This window comes from Pelophylax lessonae (assembly GCF_965119305.1).
Source record: "Pelophylax lessonae genome assembly, chromosome: 9".
NCBI classification, from domain to species: domain Eukaryota; kingdom Metazoa; phylum Chordata; class Amphibia; order Anura; family Ranidae; genus Pelophylax; species Pelophylax lessonae.
Genome location: NC_138776.1, coordinates 258,179,166 through 258,197,592, shown reverse-complemented (window position 1 = coordinate 258,197,592; position 18,427 = coordinate 258,179,166). Strand labels below are relative to the sequence as shown.

Genomic DNA, 18,427 nt, shown 5'->3' with positions numbered 1-18,427 from the left:
GGATTCTGGGAGGTCACATGACATCACTCTTATCTCTATTAATAAAACACAGACCTGACCGGAGAGGTGAGGAGGATTCTGGGAGGTCACATGACATTGTTGCTCTTTCATTACAGAGTTTTCCTCTTGTGAAGTCTGGTGACCATTTGACCATCACAGTTCCTTCACCTCAATCCCTGAATCTCAAGAGGAATAATGAGAAGAAGATTCTAGAAGTCACCCAGAAAATCACTGAGCTGCTGACAGGAGAGGTGAGCGGTGTCGGGAATTCTGGGACATTATCCAGTAACAGACAAGGCATGTGTTTGGATGGTGACTGTATCATTGTGTGTGTCAGGTTCCTATAAGGTGTCAGGATGTCACTGTCTATTTCTCCATGGAGGAGTGGGAGTATATAGAAGGACACAAGGATCTCTACAAGGACGTCATGATGGAGAATCAGCCGCCCCTCACATCACCGGGTAAGAGGAGACTTTATTGTAAAGGAGAGAGCAGTACGGAGGCTCCACCTAGATCCCCCATCATCTGATAAACACATAGAAACAATGTATTCAGTCAGTGTGTGTGTTTCCTACAGATGGATCCAGTAATGGGAACCCATCAGAGAGATGTCCCCGTCCTCTGTATTCCCGGGATTCCATACAGGAAGATCACACCATCCCTCACCATCATCAGGTAGGTGGACTTGGTGTACAGAAGTGATTCTGAACTTTGTGAGGTGACTTTTATACTGTATCTGCCTGGAATTCAACTTTTTAATAGATTTTTTTATTATTTTGGGGTTTAGGGTGAAGAACAGATTGATATAAAAGTTGAGGTTGAAGAGGAAGAAGTAGAGACGTATGTGGGGGGTGATCAGCCGTCCATGGAGGAGGTTGGAATGATTATGAAGAGTGATCAGGATGAAATTTCTCCACCCATCAACACAAGTAAGTATAAGCACTATCGCTCATTAACCAGGCATTACCTCTGTATAAAATGACGTATGAGGCCAGAGGCTGCCCCAAGAAGTTCCGGAAAATTTGGTCTTTTTGGGTGGACTCTGACCGGACTACTTCTTCAGTTTCTGACTCTACATAGCCGATGTTCATTACAGCCTCTGGGAGGTTTTCTTTTGGCTGGGAGGGTTCTCTACTAATGCTACAGCTGACAGTTATATATATTATTTATGTCATGGCTTTTGGTGTAAAATGGAGTCTTGTGTGTCTTTTTTGGCTCCTCAATTGACATGCTTCCTTTTATCTCTCTGTTATGTACTGTTTTGTTTGTTCAATAAACTACCTTTAAAAAAAAGTATAGGCACTATGGAAGAAACAGATCACAGTCTAATTTTTCTACTCAATATAAGGATTTTAGTGCAGGGATGTTCGATAATTAGCAGATCTTCACATCGCCTGAATCCAGATACGCACGGTAAGGGCGATTTAATAAAACTGGCCACTGCCAACTGGCATACGGCCGGCTCTAGGCCCGAGTTACAGCGGTCCTATTTGGCCGACAGCCCCCCCCCCCCCACTTCGGCGGAGAGGGGTCCTGTCAGGAGATGGTGCCCACCTGTGGTCCTGGTATGGTGAGTAAATGTTCCCCCCTCTTCCCCTGGCGGATTTTGGGGTGGACGTGGGCCCCTCCCTGGGACGGTCGGACCCTCACTATCCAGGGTTCCCCTCTGTCCTATCACGCACCCCCATCTTCTACCTTCCCCCACCCCCTTACGCTGGGGTTATTGGGCCTTCTCCCGGGGGCTGGGACCGCGCTCCAGGCTGGAGTGGGGGCGGGGTGCGCCGGCGATGGACGAACTATCGTGCATGGGGGGTCTCTGTCTGCACCTCCAGGGCCTACCTGCCAATCGATCCTGTTGTGGAGCCTTTTCTTTGTAACCTCATGTGCTGAGGAGTTCAGTGGTCATCTTGGTACACCCCGCATGTCCATTTTGCTGTGTTTTTTTCTGATAGGAATCTGAATAGGAGTTCCTGGAGGCGCTTTTCTGTGGGTGGAGCCCCTTCCTATACCCTGGGCGGTATCTCAGATCCCTTCCTTTTTGGATCAAGCTTGCTGCTGACACGCGCTGACATTCTCGGCCTTCTGCTGCATCTTGGTACAGTGAGTCTGGGGGGTCTCTTTCTCTCTGCTTGGGGTCTCCAGCGCTCTTGCCTGTCCTCCGGGGGCACTATAGTGCAGTGGGATTTAAAAAAAACTTGTGTCATTTTTTTCCAGCTTTTGCTGACCGGTTCCCCTGGTGCAACATGGACCCTACAGATCATGTGTCCCCACCTGACCCCCTCGGGGAGGCCGCAGGGCCCTCCGGATCCCAGCTGTCTACCGATGCAATTTTGGCGGTCCTGTAAGCATTTGTGTCCCGGGTGGAGGTGGTCTTGCAAGGACGAGGTCCTAAGAAACGCCCTCCGCCTACCCCTGCCTCATCTGATGTCTCAGGTGCTGAGTCTGACTCAGCCACCGCAGGCGTGAGTCTCCCTGCCGGGTCCACTACCTCGCCCCCTGTCTCCTCTGACAGTGAGGATGACATTTCTACCTCCACTGCCGCGCAAGATAAGGCGCTGGTGGACACACTGGTTGTATCTGTGCGTGAGACCCTGAAATTGGAGGACGCAGCTGCGACTGGGGCGCAGGTTACGTTTGGCACTCACAAGCCATCCAGAGCGGCAAAGGTTTTTCCATTTGCCGCGTATTTTGACAACATGCTTAAAAAAGAATGGGACCTCCCAAAGCGTTCCCCTGGAGTGCCTAAGCGGATTGCTAGATGCTACCCTTTTGAGGAGTCCCTGATAAGTGGACTGGGCCACCTACGGTGGACCCTCTAGTCTCGAGACTGAATAAGGCTACCATGATCCCAGTGGAGGATTCCCCGTCCTTTAAGGATCCGGAGGATAAAAAGGTGGAGGCAAACATTGACTGAATGGGCTAAGTTACTACGCTGTGACCTGGAGGGGAAACAGGTTCCCTCTGACTTCAAGGAGCTGTTGGACCAGCTGGTGCAGGGGCTGCAATTTGTTTGCGATGCCGCGCTGGACACTGCTCCCATATTGGGCTGACTTTCGGTTTCAGTAGTGGTCCTTCATCATATACTTTGGCTAAACTGCTGGTCTGCGGCTCAGACTTCAAAAAAGGCCTTGACTGATCTGCATTTTAAAGGAGATTGCCTGTTTGGGGCTACCCTGGATGACATCATTAAGGGTCTCACAGGGGGGAAGAGTACCTTTCCTCCACAGGCTAACAAGGGTAAGGACCCTCGTCACAGATGGGGTCCCTCCTTTTCGGCACACAAAAAGTTTTTTTGTCCCTCAGGGTCAGTCGATAAGGCAAATCCCTTCAAGGCTCCCTCGGGCGGATCCAAGTGACCCTGGTTTGGCAAACAGAAGTCTAGTTTCTGCAGACCTGCGGACAAGACCCCCTCGGCCTGAAGGTGTGCCCTCACCCGTATCTGGGTTGGGGGGGGGGCGTCTTTACCGGTTCCTGGACCTGTGGCTATCCCGAATAGCAGACAAATGGGTTCAAGAGGTCATACGGTACGGTTACAAGATCGAGTTTCGATCCATCCCTCCAGTAATGTTTTTCCCTTCAAATGTGCGAGTGTCCCCTTATCGCTTGCTGGCGCACTCTGGGGCAGTTCAGGACCTGGTACAACAGGGGGTAATAGTTCCGGTTCCATGTGCGGAACGTTTTCAGGGCTTTTTATTCAAACCTGTTCATGGTTCTCAGAAAGGAAGGCAAGGTGCGTCCAACCCTGGACCTGAAAGCACTAAATTGCTTTGTGCGTGTTCAAAAATTCAAGATGGAATCGGTTCGCACGGTGGTGGCCTACCTACATCAGGGGGATTTCCTGGCCTCCATAGACATCAAAGATGCCTACCTTCACGTCCCAATCTGTGCAGGACACCAACGGTTTCTTCGTTTTGACGTGGGAGAGGATCAATATCAGTTTGTGGCATTGCCCCTTTGCCTCTGCTCCTCGGGTCTTCACAAAGGTGTTGGCTCCGATCCTGGCGCTGTTGCGGCAGCGGGGGATTTTGGTTCTGGGTTACCTGGACGATTTGCTTCTCCATGCAGAGTCTCGTACGGTGCTGAAAACAAATTTGGAAATCACCATGAGAACTCTGGAGGAGTTCGGGTGGATTCTGAACCTTCAGAAGTCGTCCTTGGCCCCTTCCATGAGACTGGACTACCTGGGCCTGACTTTGGACTCATCCTCAGCCAGGGTGTTTCTTCCTCCGGAAAAACTCCAAAAACTTCAGACTGCGGTTCAGCAGTTGCTGTCCAGCAAATGGTCGTCCCTTCGGGAGATGTTCTATATGAGAGTTCTGAGACTGATGGTGGCATCCTTCGAGGCGGTCTCCTTTGCCCAATTCCACACTTGGACCCTCCAGAAGGAAATCCTTCTCAAATGGCACAAGAATCCATTCATTCATTCAGATCCAGCTGAGCCAGGTGACCAAGGAGTCCCTGATATGGTGGCTTCGGTCCCCGATGCTCAAGCATGGAAAATCCTTCCTCCCTATATATTGGACAATTGTCACCACGGATGCAAGTCTGTCCGGGTGGGGGGGTGTAGTTCTCGACAGGTTGTCTGCTCAAGGAGTCTGGTCCCTGGAGGAATCCAGGTTAGTGATCAATGTTCTGGAGCTGAGAGCGATCCGGCGTTGCCTAGTCCACTGGACCGAGTACCTGCAGGATTGTCCAGTGCGCATTCAATCGGACAATGCTACGGCCGTGGCTTATGTCAATCACCAAGGGGGCACCAAAACTATCCTTGCGGCCTTGGAAGTGGCAGGCATCCTTCGTTGGGCGGAACGCTTTGTTCCAGCTCTCTCCGCTGTTCACATTCCAGGAGTGGAAAATTGGCAGGCGGATACCCTCAGTCGACAGGCCTTGAATGCGGGGGAATGGTCCCTCCATCCGGAGGTGTTCCAGCAGTCGTGCCGTCATTGGGGCACTCCAGATGTAGATCTGTTGGCATCTCGGGTCAGCAGAAAAGTACAGAGGTTTGTGGCCCGCGCCCGGGACCCTCTGGCGATGCTGCAGATGCGCTGGTGGCCCCATGGGGTCAGTATTAGCTGATGTATGCCTTTCCCCCTCTCAAGTTGCTGCCAAGACTTCTTCGCAGGATCGAGGTGGAAGGGATTCTGGTCCTTCTTGTGTTTCCGGACTGGCCCTGCCGAGCTTGGTACGCCGACCTTGTCAAGCTAGTCGCAGACACTCCTTGGAGACTTGCTCTCAGGGAGGATTTACTGTCTCGAGCCAATCTTCCATCCTGCTTTACGGTCGCTGGCTTTGCTGTTGAAAGCCAGGTACTGAAGGACAGGAGATTGTCTGCTTCAGTGATTCCCACTCTGTTGAAAGCGAGGAAAGCGACTTCTAGGAATATTTATCATTGTACGTGGAAGTCGTATATTGCGTGGTGTGAGTCTCAATGGTGTGAATACAAATGCATGGCACACTTTTCACAAATTTATTGGTAAAAAATTTTGAAAACCATTTCTTATTTTCCCTCCACTTCGCAATTATGTGCCACTTTGTGTTAGTCTATCACATAAAATCCCAATAAAATACATTTATGTTTTTGGTTGTAACATGACAAAATGTGGGAAATTTCAAGGGGTATGAATACTTTTTAAAGGATACAGCCTCATCAGCGCACATCAATGAAGAAGAAAAATTACATATTTGCAAAATTATATAACAGAAAGGAAGAAAAATGTTTTTTCTCTTTTGTTCATTGACGGACACAGCTCCAGATCTTCTTGGCCCTTGGGTTTATGCTGCCCCCTACAGGAGTAGGACACTAGGCAGGTAAATAATTGGACTATGCCTATAGGGCAGTCCCAGGGTGTATACTCCCACTTCCTGCTAAAGGTCTTCAGTTTTTTACTACCTAGTCAGGAGTAAGGACCTAGTTCCTTGCTGGGATCTCTGGTCCTGGCATTTTTTCCTTTTTAAACTGAATTTTTTGTTCTTTTATTATTTTCTGTTCCTGTGAGAACTACAATCAAATGCCAGACTGGGCGACGGACTGGATATCCTAGATCCTTACAGTCTTCCCAGTCTGGCCAGCGAGCGCGACCCGACCTTAGCTCTGTGCTAGGTTGGCTGCGACATAGCCCCACTGGGTGGGGGCTGGCCAGCGAGTTAAACACTTTGCAAGAACACATAGCCCTGTTCAAGGACTTAGTCACAGCGTGCCTCTGGCCCGCAGCATCCCCATTCCAAGATGGTGAGATGGTCTGCCTGAAGCAGTGCCTGCCTGGTCCCAAGGTGTGGTGAGTAATGTTCCCCCTCCCTTCTGGTTGTTTTTCGGGGTGGACGTGGGCCCCTCCCTGGGTTGGTCGGACCCCTGAGTGCCCTTCCTTCCCTCATGTCGCTCCCCCTCACTATCATGATCCCTCTGCAGACCACCCCCCAATCACCCGTGCCTAGCTCCACCCCCCTGTGGTGGTCATGCCTGTTTTTTCTGTTTGGGGGAGTGGAGCGGGTGCTGGGGGGGTTATGTTTTTCAAAATGGTGGCTGATCCACTTCCTGTAGAAATCCTACCCAGAATGCTCTGGTTCCTAACAACTTTATTTAATACATTCTGAGAGTTTACAACATGTAATTATTGCAGAACTGAAGCTATACCGAAAAAGAACAGTAGGTGTCTTGGTCGGGACATCAGCTTCGGCTGCGGCCAAAGACATACATAAATTGGTATCAATACAGAGAAGTTTAGCGTGGCCCCTGCGTAAGGCTGACACGTATAATCGTGATGCGATACCACAAAAAAGAACAGTAGGTGGTGCCTGCACTCTGCATAAAACTTGCTTGTGTGAATCAAGAAAACCCAACATGTTATTTTAAACAACATTAACACAAGTAATCTGAATAGAAGTCTGGTGGACAGAACAGGTAGTGCCTCTTGGGCCTTCCGTCATCAGGCGTCAGAAGTGCAGGTTTGCAAGGCGGCCACCTGGTCGTCCGTGCACACTTTCACAAAATTTTATAAGGTGTGTTGGCATCTGCGGATGCTTCTTTTGGCCGCCAGGTTTTGCAGGCTGTTGTTGGAGAGGATTGGTCTTCTTTGAGGGTGTTTTTTGTCAGGTGATCTCCAGTTGTTCCTGGTTAAGCTCCTGTTTTACCTGGTTGGCTATGTTTAGCCTTTGGGGAGTGTATTTTCGTGCTGTGTTCTTCTCACCCCTCATGTTGACACTGCTTTGGGACTTCCCAAGGGTCAAGAAGATCTGGAGCTGTGTCCATCAGTGAATGAAAGAGAACTGGATTTATGTCTTACCGTAAAATCCTTTTCTCTTATTTTCATTGACACAGCACCCGCCCCTTTATTGAGTTGGGTTTTTTGTTCTTCTGACACTGCCTGTTACAAAACTGAAGACCTATAGCAGGAAGTGGGAGTATACCCACTGGGACTGCCTTATAGGCGTAGTCAAATTTTTTTTCCACCTAGTGTCCTACTCCTGTAGGGGGCAGCATAAACCCAAGGGTCAAGAAGATCTGGAGCTGTGTCCGTCAATGAACATCAGAGAAAAGGATTTTACGGTAAGACAAAAATCCAGTATATGTTTTTCAAAATGTTTGGTCTTTTAAAATAAATATTAAAAATAAAAAATGGGGAGCGAGAACAGGAGCCCAGCTGTGAGATCGGCATTTCCACTGACAGGGAGGAGGAGCCAAAACTCCAGTTATCTGTGACCAACTGACATTTTTTACATTTTTTTTCCAACAGATGGATGTGATGTTGGGAATTCCTCGGAGAGACATCTTCTATTATCTGCTGATTGTAAGTCAGAAGATAATGTCATCACACAGGATCCTCCAGGAGGAAATCCAAATACACAAAATATCCATCACAGACCTTCCTGTCCGGAGACATCAATGGATCCCTCTGATCAGGGGGAATCTTCTCACCAATCACATACTATGATTGCAAATATCCATTTAGGATCTCACATTGCAGATAGACCAACAGATCCTTCTAATCCCAAGGAGTCTTCCTCACCCCATGAAGGAGCTCACCGAGGCAAGAATCTATTTTCATGTTCAGAGTGCGGGAAATCTTTCACTCAGAAAAGATACCTTACTGACCATCTAAGAATTCACACTGGTGAGCGTCCTTTTTCATGTTCAGAGTGTGGGAAATCTTTCACTAATCAAAGTGTCCTTGTTAAACATCAGAGAATTCACACAGGTGAGCGTCCCTATTCGTGTTCAGAGTGTGGGAAATCTTTCCCTTATAAAGCATCTCTTCTGCACCACCAGAAATCTCACACGGGTGAGCGTCCCTATTCATGTTTAGAGTGCGGGAAATCCTTCATTTGTAAAGGAAGCCTTGTTAAACACCAGAGAATTCACACAGGTGAGTGTCTCTATTCGTGTTCAGAGTGCGGAGAAACTTTCACTCATAAAAGTAACTTTGATAGACACCAGAGAGTTCATACAGGTGAGCGTCCTTATTCATGTTCAGTGTGCGGAAAATCTTTCATTCATATAGGTAACTTTGGTACACACCAGAGAATTCACTCGGGGGAGCGTCCCTATTCATGTTCAGAGTGCGGGAAATCTTTTGCACAGAAAGGAAACCTTATGAAACACCAAAAGAGTCACATGCGCAGGAAATCTTTCTCTAAAAATGGTATCCAAAATGAACACCAGACAAAATACAAGGATATGCATTCCTATTCCTGCTCAGTGTGCGGGAAATCTTTCAATGCAAAACAAGACCTTGCTAGACACCAGCGAATTCATACAGGTGAGCGTCCTTATTCATGTTCAGAGTGCGGAAAATCTTTCACACTGAAAGGAAACCTAGTGAAACACCAGAGAAGTCACACAAGTGAGCAACCTTCTTCATTTTCAGAGTGCGTAAAATCGTTCCCTGAGAAAGATAACCTAAATGAACACCAGAGAAAAAACAAGGCTGTGCATTCCCATTCATGTTCTGCGTGCGGGAAATCCTTCACTCTAAAAGGAGACCTTGTTAGACACCAGAGAATTCACACGGGTGAGCGTCCTTATTCATGTTCAGAGTGCGGGAAATCCTTCACTCTAAAAGGAGACGTTGTTAAACACATGAGAACCCACACGGGTGAGCGTCTTTATTCGTGTACTGAGTGCGGGAAATCTTTCACACTGAAAGGAAACCTAGTGAAACACCAGCGAAGTCACACAAGTGAGCAACCTTCTTCATTTTCAGAGTGCGGGAAATCGTTCCCTGAGGAAGATAACCTTAATGAACAGCAGAGAAAATACAAGGATGTGCATTCCCATTCATGTTCTAGGTGAGGGAAATCCTTCACTCTAAAAGGAGACTTTGTTAGACACCAGAGAATTCACACGGATGAGCGTCCTTATTCATGTTCAGAGTGTGGGAAATCTTTTACTCTAAAAGGAACCCTAGTTGCGCACATGAGAACCCACATGGGTGAGCGTCCTTATTTGTGTACTGAGTGCGGGGAATCTTTCACTCAGAAAGGAAACCTTGTTAGACACACCGCACAGCATCCTCAATGCATTCAGACTGCAAGAAATAATACTTCTGATTGGACATTAGAGGGAAAGCAGCTGCTGATTCTTTTGACCAGTGGTCTCCAAACTGCAGACCTGGGGCCGGATGCAGGCCTTTTCTTGCGTTTATCTGACCCATACGGCAATATTTTATCCTTTGACACCAAGATGAGACATAATCCCCCTCCCCACACAATTTCTCCCACTGACGCCAATGATGGGGCACAGCTCCTGCCAGTGACACCAATGGTGGGGCACTATTCCTTCCACTGACACCAATGATGGGGCACTATTCCTCCCACTGACACCAATGATGGGGCACTATTCCTCCCGCTGACAGCAATGATGGGGCACTATTCCTCCCACTCACTCCAACAATGGGGCACTATTCCTCCCACTGATACCAATGATGGGGCACTATTCCTCCCACTGACACCAATGATGGGGCACTATTCCTCCCACTGATACCAATGATGGGGCACTATTCCTCCCACTGACACCAATAATGGGGCACAGCTCCTGCCAGTGACACCAGTGGTGGGGCACTATTCCTCCCAATGACACTAGTGATGGTACACTATTCCTCCCAATGACACCAGCGAAGGGACACAATTCCTCCCAATGACACCAGCACAGCTACTTTCAGTGACACTAATGATGAGGCACATTTAGGATGTATCTGCCAGTGACACCAATGATGGTGGTGTGGTTTTTTAGCAGTGAAGTCCGGTCCGTTACAGCCTTTTGTCCACCTGGCTGTTTCATATTGGTGTCTACCCTTCGAGCACAAGCGCCCAACACCCCTTTCCTCTGACCAATGATGGGGCACAGCTCCTGCCAGTGACACTTATGATGGGGCACAGTTCCTGCCAGTGACACTTATGATGGGGCACAGCTCCTGCCAGTGACACTGATGATGGGGCATGGTTCTTCCCACTCAGTGACACCAAAGATGGGGCTTTGTTTACTCCCACTGATGCCGGGACATTTTCTATTTCCAGTGGCCACAGTCTGGGCCCCCCTAAAGTCTGAAGGACAGTAAAACTGTCCCTTTTGTTTAGAAAGTTTGGAAACCCATGCTTATGACAAATGTACGATGGTTTTTTACTGGTGGAACGGTTTAACCCATGGGATAACTGTGGGAAGAAGAAAACATTTATACTGAACAAAATTATTAACGCAACACTTGTTTTTGCTACCATTTTTCATGAGCTGAACTCAAAGATCTAAGAAAACCGGGATTCATCCACGAAAAGAGCACCTTTCCAAAGTGCCAGACGCCATCGAAGGTGAGCATTTGCCCACTCAAGTCTGTTACGATGATGAACTGCAGTCAGGTGGAGACCCCGATGAGAACGAGCATGCAGATGAGCTTCCCTGAGACGGTTTCTGACAGTTTGTTCAGAAATTCTTTGGTTTTGCAGCAGCTGTCCGGGTGGCTGGTCTCAGACCATCTTGGAGGTGAGGATGCTGGATGTGGAGGTCCTGGACTGGTCTCAGACCATCTTGGAGGTGAAGATGCTGGATGTGGAGGTCCTGGACTGGTCTCAGACCATCTTGGAGGTGAAGATGCTGGATGTGGAGATCCTGGCCTGGTGTGGCTACACGTGGTCTGCGGTTGTGAGGCCGGTTGGATGTACTTCAACTACTTATGGTAGAGAAATGAACATTCAATTCACGGGGAACAGCTCTGGTGGACATTCCTGCAGTCAGCATGCCAATTGGACGCTCCCTCAAAACTTGAGACATCTGTGGCATTGTGCTGTGTGATAAAACTGCACATTTTAGAGTGGCCTTTTATTGTGGCCAGCCTGCTAATGCATGAACATACACTCCCCTTTCATTGATACTTTGAATGTATTCATATGTGTGATTGGTTGTGCGGTACAGTTGTCCCCTCCCCCTGTAAACCCCCTTTTCCTGACTATAAATAAACCAGGGCTCTGCTCTAAAAGCAGAGAATCTTCAGTTGGCATCCATTTGACACAGCGTGCGCCTGTTTCTTTCCTTGTTGCCAAACGCTTGGACTTCTTTATACAAAAGAGCTGTACATTGTACCTTTCAGTACAAGGGATTGATGGCGCTTGGCGCATATGAATATCCACAAGCGTGCTTTTCAGTGCAGTGAAGTCTTCAGCGCACATAGAGAATTTCTATGCTCCAAACCCCATTCGTTTCCACCACATACTAACAACATAACGACCGCCCACCGCGGATTTACTGCGGCAGGCAGCCGCTCCTGGGCAAAGTGACGTAGTACTACGTCACTCGCTCAGGTGACTCTAGGGGGCGAGCGCGCGCCGCTGGCGGTGCGCCCACGCTCGTCAGCCGGGGAGCAGTACGTGTGGCAGGCGGCTCCGATGGCCGCCGGCCACTCGCAATCTCCCACAGCTGAGAGAGAAGGACAGACGGCTGATGTGAACACAGCCATCTGTCATTCTCCCTGAAGTGATCACAGAGGCTATGTGATCCTGCTATATTGGATCGCATTTCTCTGTGATTACTTCACAAGCCACGCCCCCGCACAGTTATAATCACGCCCCTAGGGACACATTTAACCCCTTGATCACCCATACTGTTAACCCTTTCCCTGCCAGTGTCATTATTACAGTAACAGTGCATGTTTTTAGCACTGATTACTGTAGTAATGTCACTGGTACCCCCAAAAGTGTCAAAAATGTCAGTCAGGAGTCCGATCTGTCCGCCGCAATGTCGCAGTTCCGCAATAAATCGCAGATCGCCGCCATTACTAGTAAAAAAAAAAACAATAAAAATGACAAATCTTTCCCGTAGTTAGTAAACGCAATAACTTTTGCGCAAACCAATCAAAATACGCTTATTGCAATTTTTTTTTTTACCAAAAATATGTAGCAGAAAACAAATTGGGCTAAAATGTTAAAAAAAATTATATTTTTGATTTTTTTTTCTTTTGAGAATTTCATATAAAAAAATGTGAAAAATATTGTTATTTTTTCAAAATTGTCGCTTTTTTTTGTTTATAGTGCAAAAAATAAAAATCGCACAGATGATCAAATACCACCAAAAGAAAGCTCTATTTGTGGGAAAAAAAGGACGTCAATTTTGTTTGGGTACAGCGTCGCATGACCGCGCAATTGTCCGTTAATGTCACGCAGTGCCGAATCACAAACTAGGGCCTGGTCATTGAGCAGCCAAATCCTCTGGGGCTAAAGTGGTTAAAAGGAAAAAAATATCAGAGAGACATTGAAGATTATAAAAAAGAAATGGTTTATAAATGGCAAGATATGAAAGAAGCCTTTTCCAGAGAATCCTCTGTGGAAAGAGACACTATACCACAAGGTATTAGGAACAATATTTCCAAGGATTTTAGAGTATAACCCCAGGCTACCCAAATCAATGGGAAATGAGAATATCCCCGACCCCCCACAATATGTAGAAGGGAGAGGAGAACCACCTGGTCCATATATGGTACCTAGTACCTACTAGTAACAGATTTTCACCATTAAGGAATAGATCGGAAATAGACAATTATAGTAAACCTAGGAATTACCACTCTCCTGCATCTAGGGAAAACCCGGAAAGATGGGTGTCTAGGAATTTCCCTATGTCCTCCCCTAACAGATCCCACCACCCCACTACAAACCATATAGAGGTAGAGGTAACCAAACACCATACTACCCCCCCAAGGAGGAAGAGGTTACTCACAATAGTACCAGTGAAGAGGGTAAGAACATTATTCTATGGCTCTATGCCATATCACCAAGAGGAGTATAGAAATTCTCAATATATCCACCCCACCCTGGAGATGAATAGGGTTACCCCCAATCAACACAATTCCAACACCAGGGGAAAGAGCGAGGGTGGAAAGACCGCTATTGGACAAAAGCCCAAGAAAGGGAAACTGAAGGAAACGTGGATGTAAAGGAGGGAGAAAGGAAAAGAGACAATTAGACATTGGCATTTTCAATTTAGTAAAAAAAAACAATAAAAAAGACATAAAACTTTCTCGTAGTTAGTAAACCCGATAACTTTTGCGCAAACCAATCAAACTACGCTTATTGCGATTTTTTTTTAATTTTTTTTACCAAAAATATGTAGCAGAAAACAAATTGGCCTAAAATGTTAAAAAATTTTGATTTTTACATTTTTTTTGGGGTAATGTTATATAGCAGAAAGTGAAAAAATATTGTTTTTTTTTTTTTTTTTTTCAAAATTGTCGCTATTTTTTTGTTTATAGCACAAATTAAAAATCGCACAGGTGATCAAATACCACCAAAAGAAAGCTCTATTTGTGCGGAAAAAAAAGGGCGTAAATTTCCTTTGGGTACAGTGTCGCACGACCACGCAATTGTCCGTTAAAGTAACGCAGTGCCGAAGCACAAAATAGGGTCTGGTCAAGAAGGGGGTAAAATATTCCGGGGCTGAAGTGGTTAAAGCTCCACGGATCCCTGTTATATATCAGATACCAAAAATCCATTAAATAAGTTAACCCCTCCAGGTAGGACAATCATCAGTGGGATCAATTCACTATATGCTAGAATTAGCGAATACCTGGATGTTTTCCTGTAACCTTTTTAAAGGACACCAAAGACACTATTTTATCCTTACAGGAGATAGAAGTTAATGACTCTACCATACTTGCCACAGTAGATGTAGAATCTCTTTATACAAATATTAGACAGGATGATGCCATGCAGGTGTAACGCTCCTGCGTTTTTTGTTAGTGAATGGATTTGCAGCTGCAGAATTATTACACTCAGTAGTCATGTAGAGAATGTGTTGAACAACATATCCAACTCTCAGGACTTCATCACTGTGTACAGCCTGTTATGCAAATATACATACACTCAATATGATGTTCCTGGAGTGATAGAATGTATATGATAGTATAGAGGTGAGAGACAGGCAATAGAATGGTGAGCACTTAGTAGTAATATTCAGGAGAGTGGTAGGTGATGATAGTATGCAGATAGGTTTTAGCAATCATGTATAGTAACAGGTGGTAGGGGACAGCAGATGAAGTATGCAAGAGAGAGTAACCTAGTGCAATGATAGATGGTAGTCCCAAGAGCTGACAATCTATGCAGATGATAGAAATAGCTAGATAGTAATAGTCCCTTTAGTATGCAGTAGTATATAGTGAAGTTAGGTTTAGGAAGGAATCCCCTGCGGGGTACTTATCACTAGATGGGTTAGTAGTAGCAAGGTCCAAGAGTAATGGAGTAATCCGGTAGCGAGATACAGGATCGGTAGCAAGGTTCCGGTCTTGTTCAGGCAAGGGGAATAGCTTGAAGCTCCGGCAGCATTGGACAAGACAAGGCAACATGCGGTTTGAACGAGCAATGAGTGAGAGAAAGCCGGCGATTGAAATAGCCGCTCATAGCGGCGCCCGGCGATGACGTCATTGCCCTTAAAGGTGTATGCGTTCCATTTGGATAGCAAGATGGGACGCAATATTAAGAGAGAAATGTGGAAATAAGGGTACCAGAGGTGCCAGAACATTACAGCAGGGCCGGGACAAGTGGTGGGCAGGAGGGGCGGCTGCCCTGGGTGCAATGGTTTATTGCAGGGACTTGGACACCCTAACCCTTAGGGAAGGGGGGGGGGCGCAGTTTGGCATCTTTGCCCTGGGCACTGGATGGCCTTGTCCCGCCAATGATGCCATGAAACAGTTAAATGGGCATTAGAAGGTTATACTAATCTCAAACAAATCTAAATTGAATTTCTTCTACAGGGACTACAGATGGCCATGTCAAATCATTATTTTTGGCGTAACTTAGGGGTGTACTCACTTTTGTTGCCAGCGGCTAAGATATTAATGGCTGTGTGTTGAGTTATTTTGAGGGGACAGCAAATTTACACTGTTATACAAGCTGTACACTCACTACTTTACATTGTAGCAAAGTATCATTTCTTCAGTGTTGTCACATGAAAAGATAGAATAAAACATTTACAAAAATGTGAGGGGTGTGCTTACGTTTGTGAGATACTGTGTCTGTCCATGTGGCCTGAGGTATGTGGATCGGTCCACACATACCTTGGCCACACGTATGGGGGAACATGTTGCCAATATCCGGAAAGGATTTAGACAACATAGCCTTTCCAACCATTTCAGGCAATTCCATAACAGAGATTCGTCTTTGTTGTGGTTTTGCGGCATTGATAGAGCCTATAAATATTGAAGGGGGACTGATATGCGTAAACAAATATCCCAAAAGGAAACCCAATGGATTTATCATCTCCATACACTTGGTCCAGAAGGGCTTAATCTGGATATAGATTTAAATTGTTACATCAATGATTTTTAAAGTCTTGTTATCAATTGTGCAATAGTTATAATATAATATCCTTTTTCCCTCCGGCCCTTGATACCAATATAATTGCATTGCGGCAAAGTTCTTACCATTTTTGATATTTTTGTTTTTTTTTATAGTGTTTAAACCTATCCCCTTTTAGGGTTTTTTTTGTATTTTTATTAGATTTCTTACATAATTTTTTGTATTATTCGTATTTTTTATACTTTTTTAGCCCGACGTATTCTAATACCATTGGAGGACATATTTTTTTTAAAAATTGTATTTATTGATTTTCTTACACAGAAATACTTTGTACAAAGACTTACAACCGCCTGTCCAACTGGGCTGAACTATACACCAAAGAAAAATCTACACAATAACAGTCAGCTTGCAGCTTCTTATATAGCCCTTAGGCCCACATGAATGGTATATTCTGAAAATTCCCCATGTAGACATTCATACCCATCGCAGCAATAATATGAGAGACTCCACCCCACTATCCAGTTGCAACATATGATACTCCCGTCTCCAGCCTCTACAACTACACACCTCGTTTGTCAGGGAAAGTATACATGCAAACACGTCAAACCCATCCTGATATCCTTATGTGAAACCATGTGTCCTGACAAACCCTATTCTGCAGATTCCGTCAGAATCAGTCAGACACCATGGATGTGCTATGGACCCAACAGTCCCATACCTTGTTGAACTTGGTAGGTATTCCCCTGTTTATGTATGTCGTTGTATGCAGAGAGAGTACCTTGTTTATAACCGCTTTCCAGGCCTGTACTGTAGGTGGTCTGGGTTTTTTCCATGAGAGTACTATTAACGTCCTGGCATAGTAAAAAAAATACGTCAAAAGAGTACGTGTAGTGTTTTGTTGGGCCAGGCCGTCCATCAAACCTAAGAGACACACCTCCACCATTGGTTGTATAGTAATAGCTGTAACCTCTGCTATGCAATCCGCAACTCCTTGAGGACATATAGATTATTTGAGGACATAAAGATTATTTAAACAACATTTTATAAAATTCATATCAATATCATGAGCAAACATGGAATATGGGGCAGGAGCGGGATTTTAATGGTACCGTCTATGACTAATAGTACTGCGTAAAAAAAAAAAAAAAATAATCTTGTTCATAAAAAATACCACATTTTATTACAAATTTTTCAGTTAAAAACAATATGCAGGAGACAATAACAAGCCATAATATAAAGTGTGTGTAGATACACACATCTGACAGTCATGTATCCAATGATTTAGTGATGCAATATAGCAGAGGAAAATCACGGACATAAGGTTATGACCTAAATGTAGTCAGTGAAGTCCTCAATACATGTACCCACCACTCGACATGTTTCGCAGGGATCCCCTTCCTCAGGGGCATAGGGGTATGTAGTGTCAAAAGAGTTACAATGACTGTATGGCAGCCATCATGGATTAACCAGAGGAACCAAGGGGACAGCCAGGTGAGTAGTCTCCCCCGGGCGGGCACGGAGTCGCCAAAATACAGAGGCCCTATAGATCCCTTATAAAAACAGGTAAGTATATACCAGGCGGTAGGAGAGGCTGATGGATATGTGGCTTAAGGGGCTCAAAGAGGCAGGTAGAGCAACGTATGGATACCCAAACCAAGATTAAAACAGATACCAAGATGGAGAAACCTTGCACACTCTATTGACGGCCCTCTGGCTCCATGAGCCATGGGGGCACTCTGGGTTTCCTTTGTTTGCTCAAAGCACAGAGGGAAGCTCGATGCAAAGATCAAACCACTGGCCTCCTGCGGACGTCTGCATGCCTGCCCTGGGAGAAACCCAGGGCGCCCCCATGGCTCATGTTCATGCTCATGTCTTACAGACACATAAACACACAATGGAAGGGTGGAAAAAATATTATATGGCGAGAAAAAGCAATTAACATACATAATTTATTTGCTCTTTTACTTGTTTTTTATAAAGATGGTTACTGATCTAGTGGCTCTAATTTATTTAACAGCTGCATTGTTATTTTATAATGTTCACATACTGAAAAAAGACGGGATTTCCCCTTTAATGATGTTACTCTTAAGGTGGTCTTAATTATATTGAGTGGAACAAAAGCACAACTAGAAGAGCCTGATTGTCCAGACACAGGAAGTGATGCCACAAATGGTGAGGAAGGGGTGTCAGGAGCAGACAGGAAGTGATCTAAAGGCAGGAAGTGAGGTAAGTGTCTAAAAAGGAAGTTCCGGGTGAGAGGTGAGTCTGGAGGAAGTAGAGAGGAGACATTGCTGGTACTGGCAGCAGAACAGGTAATAAGATATTATTTTATATTTACACCCAGTAAACCCCCCACGTCATGTCCGTCCTCTCCTGCCATAGTCACTGTGACATCTATGAACATATATATATATATATATATTATATATAATATATGTATTATAATCAATACAGAAATATTACCTATATGGTAGGGACAGCCAACAATTGCTTTATGATGGGAACCTATGGGTGATGTAAAAACCGGCTTTCACAGCTGTTGTCGGGAACTATCACGTGACTGGACTAGAGCGGGCTGAAAATAGGTAAGTATATAGATATATTTTTTTACATAAGTTAGTAAGTATAGGTATTAGGAAAGAGAGAGAGAGCATTTTTAACTCTA

General features: G+C 45.6%; 1 protein-coding gene and 1 pseudogene across 2 annotated transcripts in view; both read left to right on the top strand.

The window, feature by feature from the left end:
* The window catches only part of LOC309564405 (uncharacterized protein), a 338,567-nt gene that overhangs the window by 148,408 nt on the left and 171,732 nt on the right, over positions 1 to 18,427 (top strand). The window contains 1 exon segment of the mRNA XM_082269033.1: positions 338 to 461. Within this exon segment, the coding sequence (XP_082125159.1) occupies positions 338 to 461 (124 nt within the window).
* LOC309563425 lies at positions 866 to 14,187 on the top strand (annotated as a pseudogene). The gene is made up of 5 exons: positions 866 to 929; positions 7,944 to 8,105; positions 8,382 to 8,492; positions 8,550 to 9,481; positions 14,065 to 14,187. The product of its transcript is annotated as an uncharacterized misc_RNA (transcript).